The sequence below is a fragment of the Falco peregrinus genome, chromosome 4 (assembly GCF_023634155.1).
Source record: "Falco peregrinus isolate bFalPer1 chromosome 4, bFalPer1.pri, whole genome shotgun sequence".
Classification (NCBI taxonomy): Eukaryota; Metazoa; Chordata; class Aves; order Falconiformes; family Falconidae; genus Falco; species Falco peregrinus.
Genome location: NC_073724.1, coordinates 41,940,446 through 41,960,657, shown reverse-complemented (window position 1 = coordinate 41,960,657; position 20,212 = coordinate 41,940,446). Strand labels below are relative to the sequence as shown.

The 20,212-nt window shown below is 41.1% G+C and overlaps 1 protein-coding gene across 9 annotated transcripts in view; it reads right to left on the bottom strand.

Moving 5' to 3' along the window:
• The window catches only part of HSF2BP (heat shock transcription factor 2 binding protein), an 85,236-nt gene extending 65,191 nt beyond the window's left edge, over window positions 1–20,045 (bottom strand). For all 9 annotated transcript variants that reach the window (XR_008746770.1, XR_008746775.1, XR_008746772.1 and 6 more), the window contains exons 1-6: window positions 19,955–20,045; window positions 17,472–17,622; window positions 12,627–12,730; window positions 8,186–8,335; window positions 3,934–4,072; window positions 1,709–1,826 (exon numbers count right to left, since the gene is read on the bottom strand). Coding sequence is in view for 3 of the 9 variants with exons in the window: in XM_055801465.1 (XP_055657440.1) it covers window positions 1,709–1,826; window positions 3,934–4,072; window positions 8,186–8,335; window positions 12,627–12,730; window positions 17,472–17,622; window positions 19,955–19,990 (698 nt within the window). In the remaining 6 variants the exon portion in view is untranslated. The remainder of the gene's footprint in view (window positions 1–1,708; window positions 1,827–3,933; window positions 4,073–8,185; window positions 8,336–12,626; window positions 12,731–17,471; window positions 17,623–19,954) is intronic.
• Window positions 20,046–20,212: the final 167 nt, after the last annotated feature.

The following is a 20,212-nucleotide window of genomic DNA, read 5'->3' as shown; positions in this document are numbered from 1 at the left end:
CAGTATTGCTGTATGGCAGCCAAGTTTATATCACCATATATAATTCTTTTACAAAGCATGCAGATTTTGAAATATAATTTAAAAACCACCAAAAACATCAATTCAAAAGGAAGGCCCTCAAATCCAGTTACATTGTCCAATTACATTAATACAATCTAAAATGATCAAAAATAATTTATCTGGGCCCACAGACTTACATTTGCTTGAAATTCAGAGTGTGTGTGTATGTGTTTAGGAACACCTTCCTCTCCCTCCTCCTTTCAAAATAAAGTCCGCACTTTTTTTTTCTGTATAGATTTTGAAACAGTGTAGGTCCTCTTTCCATGTTGTGGGTTTTTTTGTTGTTATATACATGAAGGCACAAATTACCTTTTCATCCTTAAGCTGGGATTCTCATACAAGTCCTTTAGCTGGGGCTTTGCAAAAAAAACCCAACCAAAACCCCCACCACTGTTGCAAGAGTTAACTACTCTGTTTTAAGTGCTGATCTTCAACCCAGCACTTGGGAAAAGTAAATGACTGACATCAAAGTATCTAACCACTACCTACAGCACTGGCTATTCAGCTTACCCCTCGCTACCCAGTGGGGAAAGGCAAGCACCTTCAGAGGGCAACTCGTTCCCCCTAACACGGGCTGAGCAAGTGATCATCTGACAGCACCATCCCCTTCCACTGACTGTGGGAAGGAGCCCAGACAGCATATACTTGACATCTAGGTTTCTGACAGCTGAGGTTAGGCAAGATAAAACATATCCAAAGACCATGCCTGATTTCATGCCTATCACATAAAATCTGCCTAAATGTGTGCATGGATGCAGTCAAGCTACTGTGGCTGACAGGTTGCTGTTTGTCAGCGACAGCTGGCTTCGGTATGTATTCTTAAGAGAATCTGTGTGTGTGTGTGCCCCTGTCCCATTTATGAAAAAAAACAAAAAAACAAAAACACCACAGTTGCTTAAGCCATCTGCCTGAACAAATTAACCAGGTGTACAGGGCAAATGCCCACAGCTTAGCAGATGAGCAACTACTTATCAAGCCACAGTAATTTGTTTGGTCAAGGCCATATATCCTCAGCTTGTAACAGCTCTGAGAAAAATGCAAAGACAATAGTTCATCTCTCTATCAGATGTAAAGTACAATTTTACCAGCATCTGAACTGTGTAACATGGTCTTTTCTTCACAATGCTGTATCATAAAGTCCCTTTATAGGCAGTACCTTTCACAAAGGTAAGTGCATGGTTGCTTTTGCCTACTACGTTGCATAAATTAATTTAATTTTTGCTCTTAGAAGATATATAAATCACTTTCTTCACCAAACAGATATAGCATTTTACAGTTAATACTGGAAGGGAACAAATATGAGTCCACATTTCCCACATCCTCTTTGTTCTAAAACTTGACCCCACACCTTCGTGACCTTCATCTCATGAGTCCCTGCTAAGGTAGAAGAGTGCATCCCTGCTCATCTCTACAATATTATGGTGCTTAAGAGTCTTCTGAAGAGACACAAGATCTGGATGAAGCTAGCCTTGTAGCCAGGCCCGGTATATCTGCAAGGAATGCTACTGTGAAAATAGCTTCCAAAAATTATGTTTCTTCTCCCAGAAAGGAAATAACGGGACAGCAGGAAAACTACTGTCATCACTACATTGCAAGATAATGCTTTTCATTTGAGAAGGAAAAAAAAAAAAAAAAAAAGGCATCATACACTTTAAATTTGGTACAGAGTCCCGGCTTCACATGTCCCAGGAGGTGCATCATTGTGTCCAGTAATTCACGACTTGAATTAACCAAGAACTCACGGCCACATGCCAACGCAGCCACATCTGTGAGAGGACACAAAACATCACCATAAAAATCACATTTTAAAACAAAAGCTAATTATCAGGACCACTGAAAAAGATATGTCAGCTGTGAAGAATGAACTATGACATCTGCATAACCTTCAGACTATATTCATCTACATAGAAAATACTGAAGCAGCAAAATATACTTGTCAAACTCCTCATAATTCCACTTTGGTGATTTAAATATTTATTCAGAGTGGCCACTATCCTAATAGCAACACAGTGAATTATGAAACAAAGGTTGAATTCATCCACAAATAATATAGGCCTGAAGAAAAGCTGACCATTATAGGTTCCACTTTAAAGTAAATCTGCAATCTTGTTTCAATTGCTCAATCCAATATACCTGGCACATTGCACAACCAAAACTCTCATGGATATCTACTCAAAAGTTCTTTTCCTACATCTCTGTAAGCACTGCACTACTCATACACAAACCAAGAGGCAAAAACATTTCCAAAGACTACTGCTCCAAAGCATACTTTCCTTTAGTATTTTCCCTTATGCTGGCCTCATACTTTAGGGCATCCTTATGCGCAAGAGGTATACCTTGAGCCATCCAAGCTTCTTTGTACTGTGCAACTGGCCAAGCCTCCTCCAAATGCATGAGCCGCAGTGTATGTAACTAGCAACACAACTTGGCTCCCTGACCTCCTGTTCAGGGCAAGTGAGGGGATCTACTGCATGATGCAGTTCTTCCACTTCCATGCAGGCTCAGGTGCTCTCTCCTATCCATATACATTATGATACCTTTTTTAATCTCAGAGTAAGCAGAGGTACTATGGACACAGCACATAATTAAAGACTGTTACCGCAATGTTTGTGCGCACTGGCATGTGTTAAGACTGCACTGAAAACTCCATTCTGGTGTTTTCTAACTTCTGAATACTTGGCACTTTACGACTACCTCCTCAGTTCTTTTAATACTGCTTTTTAATTTACAGCATAACTAGGAGGATTAAACTGGCACCTTCTACATCATTCATCTGACTATCCTTTACCACACCTGAGTTTCAGCAACCTCCTTTCCCAAATTACAAGAGACAAATCTTGGTAATAACCAATTCACTGGCAATATTTCAGTCAGCTTCAGTGAAGCAAGATTTTGTTCCACCATCCTGATTCCTCCTCAGGCAGAACCCAAACACACACCCGCCCCTGTCCCCCCCCCAACCCCATCCCCATCATTTAAGTATTTTCTTTTTTCAGACTTTACTTTTGCTATGCTATTTCAGGGTTTTTTCAATGAAACGAGAGTGAACTGGATTCTGCCTTGGTACAGTGGCATAATGCATCACATATTGGTTTTTATTACGATCTTCAACGCTACAACACCAAAAAACACACATTCAAAAAAGCTGTTAAAGCAAGATTCACTTATTTGTATAAATACCCACTGTTTCATCTATCTTGCATCATGTCATTGGTGTTATTTTGACAGCTGCACAGTTTCACAAAGATGCAGATGACATATCTACCACACTTCTCACAGCCTTCCAAGCCAAGGGCAGGCATAGTAAGATAGATCTATCATTTTCCATTTATTTTCTGACCCCCAAAAGAAAACATTTAGTATGGAAGTCAGGTTTATTACTTTTTACTTCTCTTAATACTATGGATTCAGGACAGCGAAGGTGAGGTCCATCTGACAGCAACAAAATTTTTAAGCAGTTTCAAAATACTGAACACAAACTTTAATATGGGCCTGATCTACTTGCATCATCTGCAATTCATACATCTTGAAGAAGTTAGCATTACTGATGATTCAGAAAGTAAACTGCTCGACATTTACAAACTAAGGTGAGCATACAAGACTAGCAGAATGGTCCTTGTTTTTCTCCAGACTGAACAGATGTGTTAGGGAATTTCAGAACTGAATGGCTCTTACCTGTCTAATCCTTAAGTACAATGCCTCACAGAAATGTCACTGACAAAATCTAGAATAAAAGACTAGGAAGTCACCCAACATATCAACATGGACTAAATACCCAACTTTGAAAAGCTGTATTTACTGCAGCACATATAACGCAACATAGAAATTCCCAGTACATGTGGAATTCTATTCTGAGAGATAACGTTAACTTACTTGTTACAATCCCTGCCAAAGCTAACACGAACTGATTTTCATCAGAATCCAAATCCTGCTGTTTCATGTCTTCACTTAGTGACTTCACAAAGCTCTCCATGGTCTGTGCAGTCATTGTGAAAAACTTTACTACTTTACTCTGCAAGTGTAAAGAAAAAAACCATGATATACACTACAGCAACTATGATTATTAGATACTACAGTAAACCTGGACAATTTTCAAAATTACTAAAGCATTCAGTAACTTCAAAACCCAACAGAAAATAGCAGGTATACACTATGTGACATGTCTGATCCCCTATTATTTGAAACCGTTACCTCAGAAGAAAATGGAAAATACTCAATGCTACATTTTATAAAACTAAGCCATTGTGTATTTACCTCCTAAACACACAATAATATGTATCAAACAGCAGAATTAAAGCATATTTTCAGAAGCGAGGATATTATCTCATTGCTTTGCTGCACCAGTACTACAGCAGCTTTTGTCGAAACCTCATCCAGCTGTAGACTGCAGAGCAGCCTGACATAGTGATTTGACATGAATTTCCTATGAAAACCAATGAAACACCCAGAAAAAAAGCAGAACTTGATTGGATCCTAACAGGATTCATTAACTGCTCAATACAGGATGGAGAACAATGGACTAGGTAGAATGTCTTTAGAAAAGAAAACAGAGGTCTCTCCTGGGTCACTGGTTGAATTTAAGTTGGCAATGCCACATGAGGATGATCATCACACCAGAGCATATGAACAGGAGTACAGCCCATAATTATGTTATACAGTCTTTTCCCCCCAGCTCAAATACTGCTCTATTTGGGGTATCTTGGTTGAAGAAGCAGCCACCTGGTACAAAGCTCAGGGCAGGTCAAAGAGCCTGGTGAGAGCTGCAGACAGAGCCCACAAAGAAAGATGGCAGGAACTGTTTCTGTTTAATTATGATCTGTAAAACATGTCTGGAACATCATTTCACACAGAGGATGCTGGTTTTCATAACAAAAATAGTGTAGTGGCGAGCCCATAATGCCAGGTTTCCCAGCGTCTTTAATAGTTTTGCCAGTTGCTTCATGAAGCAGCTGAAACTTCCAGCCATTCCCAGCAGCAACCTAATGGGACAGCCCAAGAAATGCCTGAAGTTTTATTAATTTCTCAAAGTGACTGAAAATTTTAATATTTGTCAAAAGTACTGCTTTCAAAAGATGTGCAAAGCTATTCATGATATCTATTTATTCCTCCACTGCAGCACATTCACCACATGAAAGATGTACAGTTCCTGCGGGGTGACTCCAGCAACAGGACTTAAAAAGCAGGGTCAGCCAATACTCAGCATCTTCACAAATGATACTGTGGTCCCAGAAGGAATTGTGGGGAAAGAGGATGGAAAAAAGTGCACTTCTGCACATATTGGATGCACTTTTTATACTTACATGGACACCACACCTCAAAGATGGCAATTTTAACATAAGCAGTGCATAGTTCAAGCAGCAGAGGGTGTGACAGAAAATGAAGAGAGCCTCCTGTAGCAGACTAGTATAAACCATTACAAAAATACGTATTCACACGGGAATACAGTAAGAATACTAAACAAACCAAGTAGTTGGTATGTGGCTCAGAAAACAAGCAAAATCTTCCATTTGCCAGTCTCCTGAGGTGCCACTGATATCCTCTCTCCTGAACCTTCTTTCCAAATAACCATTTATTAACTAACAGTGAGGTCTGAGGAACTTCAGAGGAGACCAATCAGGTTTATAAATAGTAAACATTACATACTCTGTGCAGTCTCTTACTAGCTTGACAGTATTTTCAAGGGACTGAAGAATGTCTCACCCACAGACACTGAGATAAGGACAGTTCCGAGAGCAGCCATTAAGGTGTTTGAGCTCAGATAGTGCAATGAACCCTGTACTGTCCAAGTAACTCCTGCGCTGAAACATCAGTTAATGTGCAAAACTGCTGCCATAAAATATAAAGCAGTTTGTCACCATAACAGATAACTGAAGTAGCAGACCACCTCGTAGCATTCAAAATTTCTCAAGTTGAAGCCTTGATGTCATTCTGAAATCAAACCTTCGGTCTGTGTTCCCGTGTGAGAGCCCTGTCACATGGATATCGGATTGAAGCTTTTAAAAAAGACATCTAAAAGAATCTCATGGGAATTAATTCTTTTTTGGCACATGCAGGTAGGCACCTTTGCAAACTCTCTCATGCTGCTTCTCTGGATGTTTCTTCCATTTCTCTCCAGAAATGCTACACACATGCAGAAACAACAACAGTAGGCAACTCTCCCCCACTGCCTTGAAAACTACTTGTGTTACATTTCAAGTTTGCTGCTTGAATTTTGACTTTCCCAACCTGCATGGACACAAACGGCATTGGTCCCAAACATTTCAGTCAATCTGCATTACAGAATTGTATGAAGGTCCTACATGCAAAGACTGAAAAAAGCTTGAGCACTGTCCTCCAAGGCATGAAATGATTTTGAATTAATGCAACCCTCCCCACCCCACATATTTAAATGAGCAACAGTTTCAAACGATTCTTTATGTTCTTATACATTTCTGTACTTCAAAGCACCTTCTCAGGGGAAGGGGGAAGATGCTACAAGCTGTACAACTTGCCCAAAAAGAACCCAAACCAAAAATTTTGTATGACAAATCTCCATCATCTTTTAATAACCTGACTCATTGCCAGTTGTAATCTGTGGTTGATGCAATGCCATACTATCTGATTATGTTTTTCTTAGTAGTCTTGTTGCAAACCCAGGCACATTTCTTACCGTGTTATGTGCACCATCACAAGAAAATTATGCCCAAAAATGTTGCTATGACCTTCACCAGAAGTCTGGTATTTCAATCAGCTCTACTGATTGCTGGGAATGACTATAGTAGAAGTATTCTGCTTTTGAAACAAACCTAGAAACAAAAGCATTGCATCTTCACAGCTGGGTTTTTTACCCTCATACAAATCATCAGGTAACTTTTGTTTCTACCTAATTCTACTTAATTTTGATACTTATGACTGCTTTCAACAAGGCTTCTGCTAATTTAACCCTCATCTTGTAGAAACATAGTCATTTTCGTCACTACTAGTGTTTTGTTTGTGGGAAACATACCATTTCAATACTGTTTCACAAGTCAAACAACAGCTAGTCACTAAATATTGTTGACTCTTACAGTTATAAACTGTTCTGAAAATACAGAATGGAATTTAATACTGGTTTTGTTGCTATATGTGGGAGCTTTGTGGTACCCACCTGCTCCCCCCCCCCCCCCTTTTTTTTAACTGCTTAATACAGTGTTTTTACAGGTTTTTGTTTCCTTAGTAACTGCTGCTGCTTGGATCTTGAATCATCAGTTGTCAGCAAAAGGCATCACTGTAAAGCTTTCTAATCTCCAATATAAAGTTATAATTGTATTTTGGTGCACCCAAACTGGAAAACCTCTTACACACACACTAGTTTACCACTTACTATAATGAACTAATCCTATTCACTCAGCTGTTCATCATGCTGCTGAAAAATCAAGACAGAAGAAACCATGGCATCGTTCACTCAGATTAAATACAATTCCCTCTCATGTTGGCTGTGACAACACTGAAAATCCTGTTTTTATCAGGCCTGTTCCTCTGTTCCCTCCTAATTCCATCAGCTGCACTTGGCAGTGAAACTGTGTTAGTTGTAGTATTACTGTTAACTGTTGTTGTTTTGTTTCAAATAAGCTACCTGTCCACATTTAACACTGAAAATTTAATAAGATTCACTAGCAGCTAGGCTGTCTAAATTTCCAAGAGTCATACAAGTATTATGCTAGCACAGAGATTTAAAGAAGTTGAGAATTGATGAATCTGTCTTCCTTCCATACAAATAGCTCCTCCAAGCTCTCTACAGGCATGGGAACTGGTGCACATGCCCAAGAATTATTTTCTTCTTCTGTTGACTTTTAAAGACATTTACATTGTGCTAGCTGTAGCCTTCCTTCCAGTTCAACTGTGTGTGGTGGAAAACTGATATTCCTTGTTTGGTAACATAAGAATTACTTAACTGCATTTATTCCCAACCTTCTTTGTAACACTTTATAGTTCCAGCACTTCTTAACTGAGAACGGATGGTTCCCAAAGAATACACAATTCAGAAAACATTTCTGCTGTCCAGTCAGTTTCTGAAATATATCCTTAAAGCGTGTTACAGAGCAAGGTCCTTATTTTAAAGGCCTAACAGAATTACCACCAGGAAGTATTCACCTGCCATACTTACTCCTCCTAGAATGGTTTTAACAGCTTCCTCATTGCCAGATACACCCCACAACAACGTGCACACAGCTGCACCCATTTCTGTGCAATACTCTGCTTGCTGCAGAAGCTGTTGCTTGGCCTCATTCAGCTGCTGGCGGAGGTCTAGTTTCTCCTGAAATAGCATAAGGAAATGTTGGTTGCACGTTGAATTAGCCAAAGCAAGTTTCTAGGCTAAGGGACAGAACAAGAAACAACATCACAGCCACGTATAAAATGGAGGGAAGGGGTGGGGTGGGGTCACAAACTCAGAGCAGTTGCAGATACATACTACTTAAATGTAGCTCAGGAGACAAGGTATGTTGTGGAGGCTGACAGTAACCAGAAGCCTGTCCACAAGGTCAGACCACGTGAGCCACCGAGACTGAATGGCACCTAGAGAAGTCTGATAGGGGAGTCTACTTCTCCTAAGCAAACAGCTATGTGTCTCTTTGAGAGACAAGGGATTTCAGTATCAGAGGTCAGCCTTTCCAGACACCTTACAAAAGATACTGGAAACATCTTACAGAAAGGAAGGGTCATTCTGTTTTTCCAGACAGACTTCTGCCTTCACCAGCATGGTAGAGTTGCTGGATATCTAGGATAAATACCATTGTCTCTTTCAGCTTTTTTCTATTGGCACATTCCTGATCACCAGTGGCAAAGTAAAACAGAGTCCCTGGAAAAACACAGCTAAAGTTTGAAGTTTGGAGGGCCTTTCATACCAAGAAAGCCCAGGCACCATTACGTATCCATCACTTGAGTGAGCTGCTCAGTGATCCTTGCCACAAAGCATGAGAGAACAGAGCAATCCATCATGACCAGGACACTATTTCAATTCACCCGTACTTTCTTCCAATCACATGGGAAGTTGGCCAGAAGACTATCGTGAGATTAGGTATGATTCTAGGCCTCGCTGGCTTCCTACCAATTGCCACAGGGGTAGCGAAGCTGCTGCACTTCTCAGCTTAGAGCTAGTGCAGACAGTGAGATCAAGGCAGAGACACCACAGCCTGTGGTCTCTCCGCGTGGGTCAGGGCTCCCTGCTAACTCTGAGTGGGGTGGAATTAGACAGTGCTGCAGGAAAAGCTAAAGGCCAGTCAAGAAAAATTATGCTAACTCAAGTATTAAAAGAGAACAAGAGAGAATCACAGATCACAATGTAAAAAGAACAGAAGGATCTTACTCTGCCCATTTTTGTGGGCATGGGGGTTTCAGATTCACTGCTAAAAGTGCCCTCCACAGCCCAGCCTCCCCTGGGTACTTAGCTATGAGGATGAAGTATGTGGAAATGAGAAGGAATCTTTTCCATGTCAATTCTAAAAGCAAGTAAACAGAACAAAACTTCCAATCATGTATTGCCATCAAGATTTTTAAATAAACACCTTGTCATTTTTGGGGTTCACCTCAATGGTTTGTGTTGAGGGTTTGGAAAGAACAGAAACACAAACTCATCTGAAAATTTACGTAACATGATATCAACCAGTACAAAGCTGCTTGTACTCTGTCATCAATTACTTACCTAGCCTCCTGGATCACATCTGACAGCCTGATTTGCATTGCTTTATCATGCTGCTAATGGAACACACAGGCTAGAATTTGTAAAGTTCAAATTAAATTTATCAAGCAGATTTCTGTGCATATTTACTCTCTGGAGTGTCTTTCACCTTATAGTTTAATACAGACAAAAGACTGACATTTGCTGCTGATTCCCTATGAATAGAAGTCCCAAGAAAAGTCTCTTATTTCTTAATACTTCAATCATTTTTAAGCAAGTTAGCCAAATTTTCTCTTTTACATAGCTCACTGCCAGACCTATCAGCTTTTCTGCCAACATGTGCATCAACAAAATGTTCACAGGCATCTTTCTGTCTGACCCCTACATTGTCCCTGTCTTTCTTTACCACACTGTCCTTGTATTAAAATACACATTTTCCTATGACATTTTCTTTGCATTTTGATGCCAATACTGCATAGTAAGATACAAAACTCTGTCACACCAAAGCTAGATCCCCCAACAAGGATGCAAAGCCAGCACAAGAAATGCCAGAATTTTTTAATAGATCAAAAGCAACATCAGAACAAAGGTACGAAGCAAGAAAAACAAAACAGTACATTCAAGAGCCAGGAAAATAAACTGAGCCTTCAAAAGCAAATAACCTAGCTGGAAGCAACACTCCTGAGAGTTCACATCATGAAGCAATCGCTGTGCTACGCAACACCACCATCTTCAGGAAAGGGTCAAGGCACAAGAATACAGCAGTGCTTAAGTACAGAACTATGAGAAGACAAAGACAACATTAGCCAAGAATAACGTGCACTTCAAGTTTTGCTCAGGTTCAGAAAGCACAGCAATTCCCTAATCAGTAATACAGCACTGCACAGAAATGTTGGAACGCATGTTGATTTGTGATCCCCTAAGAAAAGGGCACTGCTCAACCAGAAAATGCATTTATTTTATGTTTGTTTCAGTGAATCGTTCCCTTTTCCTTCAGAAAATGAATATGTAGTAAATAATTCAGAAACTATACACAAGGCTGCCCATACCAGAATAGTAACCAAATGAACAACACCATGCAGAGTGATTAACGGGAACAAAAATTACACATATATGTATGTACACCATTTTCTTTTACCCTGAAGAGCTAAACAATTTCACAACAAACATATGCACAATCCACTCAGACAAATATACCTTTGTGGCATAACAGAAGCCATTTAGACAACCAGTGTATGCTGCACAACAGCAATGATACAAAGAGAACACCTTTGATCAGGAACACCAAGATAACTACTTTTAGCAAACTATCCATGCTTTAAGTAAAACTTCCACCCAAAAGAAATCACAAACCTAAACCACCTGCCATTTATTTTGTAATATTAACAAGAATAAAGGGTGGGACCCACTTTATTAATATCTAAAGCAGCAACACTAAATCTTACAGAGATTTTATCTAGATGCTTATACAACCAAACGCCTGGGTGCACAGCGAAACTAACCACATAGCTATTGCAGTTTGGCAATAGGTATCACAGAAGACACTTATTTTGAAGTAGGGAATATTCAGAAGACAACTATGTCATCACACTTCATGTTCATACCAGACTTCATTCCAGAATGACTTGTCCATGCAGATATGCCCTAAAACTGCATGTCTGAACTCTTAATTTATTCCCTTTAATAAATGAAATAGTTTCTGTAGATTCATCTCTCTGTGCAATCCCAAGGCCAGCAGATACTAACTCTAGAACCCCAACAAAGTGAGCTTCTGCTGCCTACTGAAGACAGCGATCAGCTCCAAGGGAATGAACTTTTGCAGCAAATAATCACAACCGATTCTCACACCTCTCAGAAATTAAGCTGCTAGACCAGGGGTCCTCAAACTATGACCCGTGGACTGGATATGGCCCCCCAGGGTCCTCAATCCAGCCCCCCGTATTTACAGACCCCCCCCGCCCCGCCAGGGGTTGGGGGGGGAAACCAAGCAGCTGCAGATGACTGCCTGCCACTGCATCCGCGTGACGGCCCCCTGTTTAAAAAGTTTGAGGACCCCTGCGCTAGACTGTGTGGTCCTATTTGAACCCCAACAACTTCATAGAAGACCCACAGTCTGAGAAGTCATGGCCTTTGCTATTCCTTCATTGTCAAGAACCTCCCCTCTCATAATCACTAAATACAATATTGACAGAGCAAAAGGAGCCCTGTAAGTGTTCTTTGACTCACAGCTGTACATGGCAATTGAATCAACAGGTGCACTGAGAAAGACTATTAAAATTAAACAAAGGTACACAGCTTAGAGCACGCCAAAAGAGAGATCAGTTTCATTCTGTACATTATTTTCCATTGTCCTCTTTGAAAATACATTATAATTACATTAAATTCAAAATACCTGATTCTGCAGAGAACCTTTTGATGCCAGTTACACCACAATCTTCCCAAACATCCAATGTTTTACTTGAACATGTTAATATAAACAAAATGCTAATGGTTCATTTTTAACTTTACACACGCTAAAACCAACCCTGCCAAGAAGCCCGTAATGCAACCCCATACAACTGCACCTCATACAGTATGGAAGTTAATAAAGATCTGTACAGTTATGCAAGAGTTATGTACCTAAGTGGGAGACCCACTGTCATTTGGTACCTCTGTTTGTACACACTGAATACTTCTTGGTACTGCATCATATTCTGTTTAATCATAATATTGACTCTTTTGCTCCAGAAATATCAAGGGCAAAACCCCATCAGTTATGAACTTATAGGCAAGTGATTTACCCACCATGTGACTGTATGAATAGAAATCCCAGATTGTTTCTCAGGCCGAGGATGTATTTTGTGATGTGAACATGAGAAACTGATCATTACTGCTTTTGTTCTTAAAGCGCAAGTACATATATACACCAATACTCTGACAGCAAATCTACCTCCTTCTCTCTCATGCAATCTGCCTGGGCTGTTTCCAGACGGGCTCTGAAGTGTTCACAATCCATTTTCAGCTGCACTGTTTCCTCCTCCTTTTTCTCCATGGCTGTGATAGGATAAATCAGGTAAACAAAGTAGTAAGTTACGACCCACGGGCTTGCACTAAAGGAAAAAGAATCCACCAAGTGCAACTTTAATGAGGTGCTTTAACTATTTGCTTGTGTTAGATCACCTCCTCGTGGCTAAACTGGTATCTCGCAATTTGCCGCATTTCAACAGTTCTACAGAAAACTAAACGAACATGATGTTTCTGATTTGTAACAGGGAAAGACAGAAAGTATCACATCTGGCTGTTAAATACTGTGTGCCGATATAATACTATCCTGGAACTAAGCTCTGGACCCTCAGGAATTTTTATAAATTTACTCAATTTTCTACTTTTTTTTGTTTGTTTTCATGATGGTTTTCATGTGTAGTGTGTTTGAAATTCTGTAAGTATAGTGAAAAATCTAAGAAAAAGAACACCAAGATCAGTCAAGACTGAGTGTTTCAATATACAATGTACAAATTGTATGATTAGCAAGAATGAAATGCAACTACTCCAAGCATTTTAAATTAATGAAGCATTGTAAAACATTATGAACTATTTAAACAGTCAGCGACAAGCAAATTTTACAATTACCTTTAAAAAATTATCTCTGATGTTATGAGAAATATATCACAATTTAGACACTTTATTTTAGTAAGTGGAAATCAAGCTAAAAGAATTATATTTCACTACCATAATGTCTGTTTCAAAAAAATTGACTTTGAAGGATATTTTTAACAATTGTTGTGTATTGTATTTTACTTTATAAACTATGGTTATGGATGCTTGGTATTTATACTGAAAAAGAGAAACAAATTTAAGTAATTCCAAACAGTAATGTCCAAACAGCGTCCACTGTAATTTTGCTTAGCTTAAAAAACAAGTTACACCCCACTTTGAGCACCATACGCTTCATCATGAGAGTACAGTCGGTGGCTTAACAGACTTCAAATACTTCCCCTTACATGTGGTCAGTATTTTTGAATGTATTTACCAAAAGGCATATAAAATTCAATGATAAAAAGATAACAGTTTAAAAAAACAGCCCCTATTATCCAAAGAGCTTGAGTTCTGGCATTTTATTTGGTAATTCTACGTTATTTTGAAAGATATTTATTTCTGTTTCTGTCCTAATTGACAAAATGTTATAATATCAAATATCTAGACATTGCTTTGAGTAACAGGTATTTAAAAAAAAAAAATAATCTAGCCACAAACACAAACAGCTTGTCTAAAGAGGTGGAACATATTTCCACCTAGCCCTTGTGTGATTCTAAGCCATCAACACTAAGACTTTTCAACAGAAACCAAGGCGACAAGGCAAAGGTGCACTCCTAGGAGACATGTACATGCCAGGGCATGCTCTCTAAGCATTCAGTTCTTTTTAACCTGCAATCCAAAGAAAAAGGATTAAGAAGAGAGATGGATTCATTGAGGTTTTGAGGAATAACTCTGATCAGTGGTAAGAAACTTCCTTTCCTTCCCTCATGTAAAGAAATTTCAGTCCCATGCACCTTCCACTATCTGTCTGTGATCTTAAGTACTCAACAGAAAAACATCTTGAGCATGAGTAGTGTATGCTTTGCTTATCAACAGCAGACCAAGAACCTCCTTATCCTTGCCAGGTAAGTACATACAATGAAAATCTCTCTCACTGCAAGGAAACAAGCTGTCCTGAATGAGAAGAATCCCTTCCAGCCTTTGAGAGGATGGATCCGCCCCGAATCCAACATTAGCATATACAGTGGACACACAGAGATACAACATCCTTCACTGGCAGACTTCAAAGGTCCAGGAACCAAAACTGAGCCAGAAGAAGGGGAATAATACTAACTGAGTGTTAACACAGTTAACCTGTAATATTTTTTTTTAAGTCCTCCAGATAAAAGGAGGATGTGTCAACCTCCTCTAGGGCATCACAATGTCACAATGTTTTATGTTGGGGGGGTTGGGGGGTGGGAAGTAGTACTGGAAGCTGCTGAAGAGAGACCTACTTCTGGCTGTGCCTCATTCATGGAAACTCCCCCTTTTGCACCCACAGTCACCTCTCCCAGCTGTGCATGCCTTTGCTCTGAAGAGAGTTCAAGGTTGCATGCACCAGTTCTGACATTTGACAGCCTCTTGACACATAGCATCAGAATGAGCAGCAGACGTTTTGCTGACACCAAAGACCACAGCTGTGCTGCTCAGTGCTGCGCACCGTGGTCCTGAGCAGCATACAGGGAAGTCTGACAGGTTCTCCCACTGGCTTCAAGTCCCAGCCCCTGGTAAGAAGCTCCTTCGCTCTCGACACTAAAATCTTGAGGCTCAAATTGTCTACCTCCAAGTGAAGAAGCAGTTTTCACTATCAACTTGGATGAGCGAAAAAATATGAGATAGCATCCTTATACAAATAAGAAATACCTAACTTTACCACTGCAGCGATACAACGCTCTGGGAAGTGGCATTGGCTCCTGAGATACACAGCAGACTCAAAACCAGAACAAGGCATTGGGCACAACAAAAGGAGGCCCACGTTTCAGGCGTGAGGTGGACTCATTCTCATCAATGCTACAGGTCACATCAGGAGATTTTCTGGACCAGAGATCTCATCTCAAAACTCTGGGAGGTGGAGAACTGAGTACAGTTACGATGAATGCCAACAAGTGTTGGAATTCCAATTCTACTGATCTAAATGCTAGATCAATGTCAAATGCAATTCTTAACATTTCAACAGTGGACAGCGTTCCACCAAACATACACAGAATAATACAAAAAAAAATGTTTTAGCTATTTTTCTACGATTCCTGGAGTCAAATGCTCCTCCTAAGAAGGGCAGAAAGAACAAAAGAGACCTTTCTTTTTGAAATGAACAATTACCCTGGCAAACACCTTAGTGAAGACCCTGGCACCAGCCCAAAATGTAGGTGTTGGCTGCATTGCTAGCTCAGATGGGATGCCCCCACAGCAAATACATATCTACATCAACAGGATAACCAAGTGAAACACACAATTCTCAAAGTTATTTGAGACTCCATCAGTCTCACAACTGAATGGGCCAGAGCTGTTGAATGCCTTGGACTGTAAACTGAACTGCTTGAGGAGCACGAGAACCTGCTAACCACTTCATGTTTACAATACTTAGGAAACTGCAATAGCTGATCAATGTCTAGAGATGTACAAATCGCTCATTAGGCTTCTGTAAGAACAATGTCAAAAAAACATCTCTAGTAGCTGCCAGGACTCCTCGAAGTTTCACAGGCCAACACTAAGAGACTGTATTTTATGAACAGCAGCAGAGAGCTCACCATTTTGAGACTGAAGTCTGCTTGCATCCCTGTGATGTCCAACCTTTTGTGAACTGTATGCTCCAAGGCCTCATCACAGTCTGCCTTATTGCATGCTGCAAAGGTAGGAGCAGATGGGAGCAGCAAAACATCACCACTTGATTTGTCTGTGGTGTTGGGGCAAACAATGGCAGGAGCCTGAATAAATATTCAGATGACCTCATTAACTGCAAGAGAAATCTCCACTGCAGGGATATACTCAAGAGAGTTCAAAGACTGACTCAGCTTCAGGTAGCCCTCCAAAGGACCCAGAGAATGCTGACCAGCTAGTAGAACATTTGAAGGGAAGTCTTACAATCCCCATGTTGATGCCATGAACCTGCTGCTGAAAGGCCCTGACAGCACCTTCTTGATGTCTGGCACAAGGAGCGTAGTAAGGATCATTGAGAGAAATCCTGAGGCTGAGCACTGACAAAAGCAGGCAAAAGAAGGATCTGACTACTTGAGGATCCTGAACACTTAATGCAACTGGAAACAGTCCTTGATGCCTTGCAATAGCATAAAGAAAACATTTCCAGATCCCACGTCAATGACTTCTTGTACAGAGATGACATCTCACCTGGCAGCAGGAGAGGTGGTGGTACAGTCTTCTCATCTGTTAGGATTTGATGGCATCTTTCCAAAGAGTGGTTCACTGAGGCAGCTGGAAGCTCTGCCCCGATATCGGAGACAGACCTTGAAGCTCTTACCCTTTCTTAGCTAGCTGTTGCAAATCAGTTTGCAGTTAATCACTTGATATTCTAGAAGAGATACTCTACAATCTGTCTCAGTGCTTGTCTCGTGTCTTTTCAGATGAAACCAGTTCCTAGTAGAACAGATTAATTGTAGTGCTGCATGTAAGCTACAGGCTAGGGATGGAGCTGACTCAGATTTGGTCCTAATGGCATGTTGGGAGTGGTACAGTTGTAAAAATAAGGCATGGAGAATCGTAAGACTGAAAAACAGGGGAGAGCAGTAAAAAGACCTTTATAACAGAGAGCCTTCAGCTCTTTTTTTTATTATTATTCTGAAATATTTATGGCAATAAAAGCATACAAGCTACAAACCAAGACAGGCTAAATACAATGATATTACCTCTTCTTTCAAATCTAACTTTTTATCCACAGCTATTCACCATGCTTTTTTGCTGTACATCTAAAGTGACATTTTGAAAAAACAGAATGGTTTTGTCTTTTCTCAAAGAGGAATCACTTTTTTCCTGATACAGCTTCCCTTATTGCCTGAACTAAATATATTTTTATCCACAGTAAAATATTTTTAAAGATTAATTTGACATGTCTGATTATTTCTTTGGCAGTTTGTAATTTTCCTCATTACAAACACATTAATTTACTGAAGCAGTCACTGGACATCATACTTTAATATGGAATACCTCCACAAACTCTACAGTTGTTGGCAGAAACTTTAAGAGCTTGTAATAAAGTACTACTCACTTGATTCAATAGCTTCTAGTTTCTGGAACGTCCCCAGGATATCCTCATTTACTATTTTCGGTAAGAAATCCCGCAATTGCATAACCTCAGTTGTCAGCCTTTCCAAATCCCTCCTTCTAACTTTAACAAACTCCTCTTTGGTCTCAGCCTTCTGGAATTAAAAAACAAACAAACCAACAACCAAGCAAAGCCACTGTTACAGCCTTACAATGCTTTTCTGCTTGAATCTCTTCTCTCAGACAAAAATATTCCTTTGTATTACATCATTTCAGAAATTCATGGCCTTTTTAAAAGAGAACTATTCAGTAGTAACTAAACTCAGAAGTCTCCAAGATGGACTCTGACTGTAATCTAATTTTTGCCTAAAGCAGATCATACTACCTCTCTGCATCTGTTTCTTCACCGAAAATATGTGCAATGTATCTCAGAATGTTGTAAAAATTAACATTCACATTTTAAAATGCGAGCAGCTATGTATATGCCAAGCTACTGCTTCAAGACTGTTGTAAAGGATACAATAGCTCAGTTTTTAATTAACTCATGTATTTGCAACATCCTCAGTCACCTTACTAAACTACAACAGCTCTTTTAGATGAAACTATTTTTTCAAAGGAATTAATATTTGCAACTATTTGCAACCCCATACCACTTAAAAGCAATTTAATCCTGAGTTAAGACAAAAAATGTTCATTAGTTGACTCTTCTGCCAAGCTGTTGGCATAAAATAACTTTAATTCCACAGTCCAAGAGAATGTACATTAATTTTAAAATTATAGAGAAATTTGCCAAAAATCTCCTAACTCCAATTTCTCAAGTATGTACATGCGCACACTGCTGTACCTTAAAAAGGTCACCATATACACACAGACATAAAGGTTTAACAACCTTTGCCTAAAACATTAATCATCTAATATGCTTTTCACAAAGCAGAATTATAACATATCTCAGCACTGTTTTGCACTGCATTGAAAATTGTGCAGAAAAAAAGTAAGATCCTTTATGTATTACACCTTGTTCCATATGGAAGAAGTCTCTTGTGTTACACAGTACCTATCTCTTCAAAATACAAAACATGCTAACCCCAAAGTCAAATCCAGCTGCCCAAGACAAATGGAAGTCATTACTGCTGGTACAGGCAATGCTATTCTGGCATTTCTATCCTTTTCAACAATTCTCTCTTTCTGCTTCCCTACTTCTCAAGGTTAAACATCTCCTCTCAGTTTTGCTTCCTACTCTGTTTCTTTTCCAGATCTTATTCAAACCCACACTAGTTGTAGGGACGAGACAGAACTGGCCAATTCCAACTTTCCTGGTTCAGAGGCATCAGAGCTGCAATAAAGGTATGGAAGAAAGATTTTGCTTTTAACTTGAGTTGTATGCTCTAAGCTGCATTTAGGAAGTACTTATGACAAAGTTTGCATGGCCAAGTACCACCACATTACATGATTCAAGAAAAATACAATTCATTCAGGTCTCAAGAAGTATGGAATAAAGGCGAGGCAAAAGGCTTCTAGAAGAATACCATCTGCAGGTCAGCAAACAGGAAGGACCGAGAGACAACCCAGTACTGCTCAAAATCATGGAGCATAATTTGGTACAGGCATAAAAATAGCTCTATTCAGTAGCAGAAGCTCAATTCAAATACAGTACTGTAGTACTGGGATTGAACTATGAAATACACAACGGGGAGAAAATTCTCATTTGTAGTTCCCACTGTGAACACAGATCTTTGGAATACTGCAGCTCCAACAGACAAGTTTTATTTTCTCAGCTGAAGTAGCTACTCAACACCTCCCGCCCACTACAAGAGTATGTTAAAAGCAAATACAGACAACGGTGAATAGTAGCTTTCTGTCCAGCCCCTTACAGAAATTGCAAGTGACTGGATGTAGGAAATGTGACTTTGGTCCTCACAGACCTCTTGCACCACAGTCAAGTTCTTTGGTTATGCACCTTACCTCACAACCTGCACGATTCAAATCCCCATTCCCTGCCTGACAGGGGCTGAACAGGGCAGACACCAGCCGGTGAAGAACACCCAGCAGAGAATCACCACCAGCCCTTCCTCCGCTTCCCAGCCCCCGGTGTCCCCTGCACTCCTCTACACAGTTCCACCACGCTCCCTGCTCACAAGGGTGAGTGTCCCTCACCCTCGCCCACAGGCGCCTTATGAGCCAACACTGCAGGCAGGAGCAGACCGGAGCTGTCACCACAGCCCCGGACAACGAGGCCCGGGGGCCGAGCTCCTGCGCCCCTCGCACGGCCACGTCCCCACCGCCAGCCCTGCCCGACACGCCCCGTCCCCCGCGGAGCTCCACTGCGCAGGCCCCGCCAGCGCCTCCTCAGGGCCCCACGAGGCCCAGCGGCCAGCGCCGACCACCACACAGGCCCCGCTTGCCCTCCTTCTCCTCCGCCGGGGACCGACCCGCCGCGGCGGGGTCCCCACACGCCGACCCGCGGCCGGCCAGGGCCGCCCACGCTACCTGCGCGTCGCCTGCGAGGCCGGCGTGGCGCCTCATGGCGCCCCCAGCCCCCGCCAGCCTCGAGAGGGAGCGCGGGCGGGAAGGGCCCGCCCCTGGCGTCACTGACCCCGTCCCTCACGGCAGCCACACCCTCCCCGCGGGCGGGGGGCCGGGGCCGGAGCGGGGCCGGGGGCCCGGAGCAGCCAGGAGCACCAGGGCGGCCCTGGCCGCGGGCTCCCTGGGGACGGGCCGAGACATGAGCCCGGCTCGGCGGCGCCC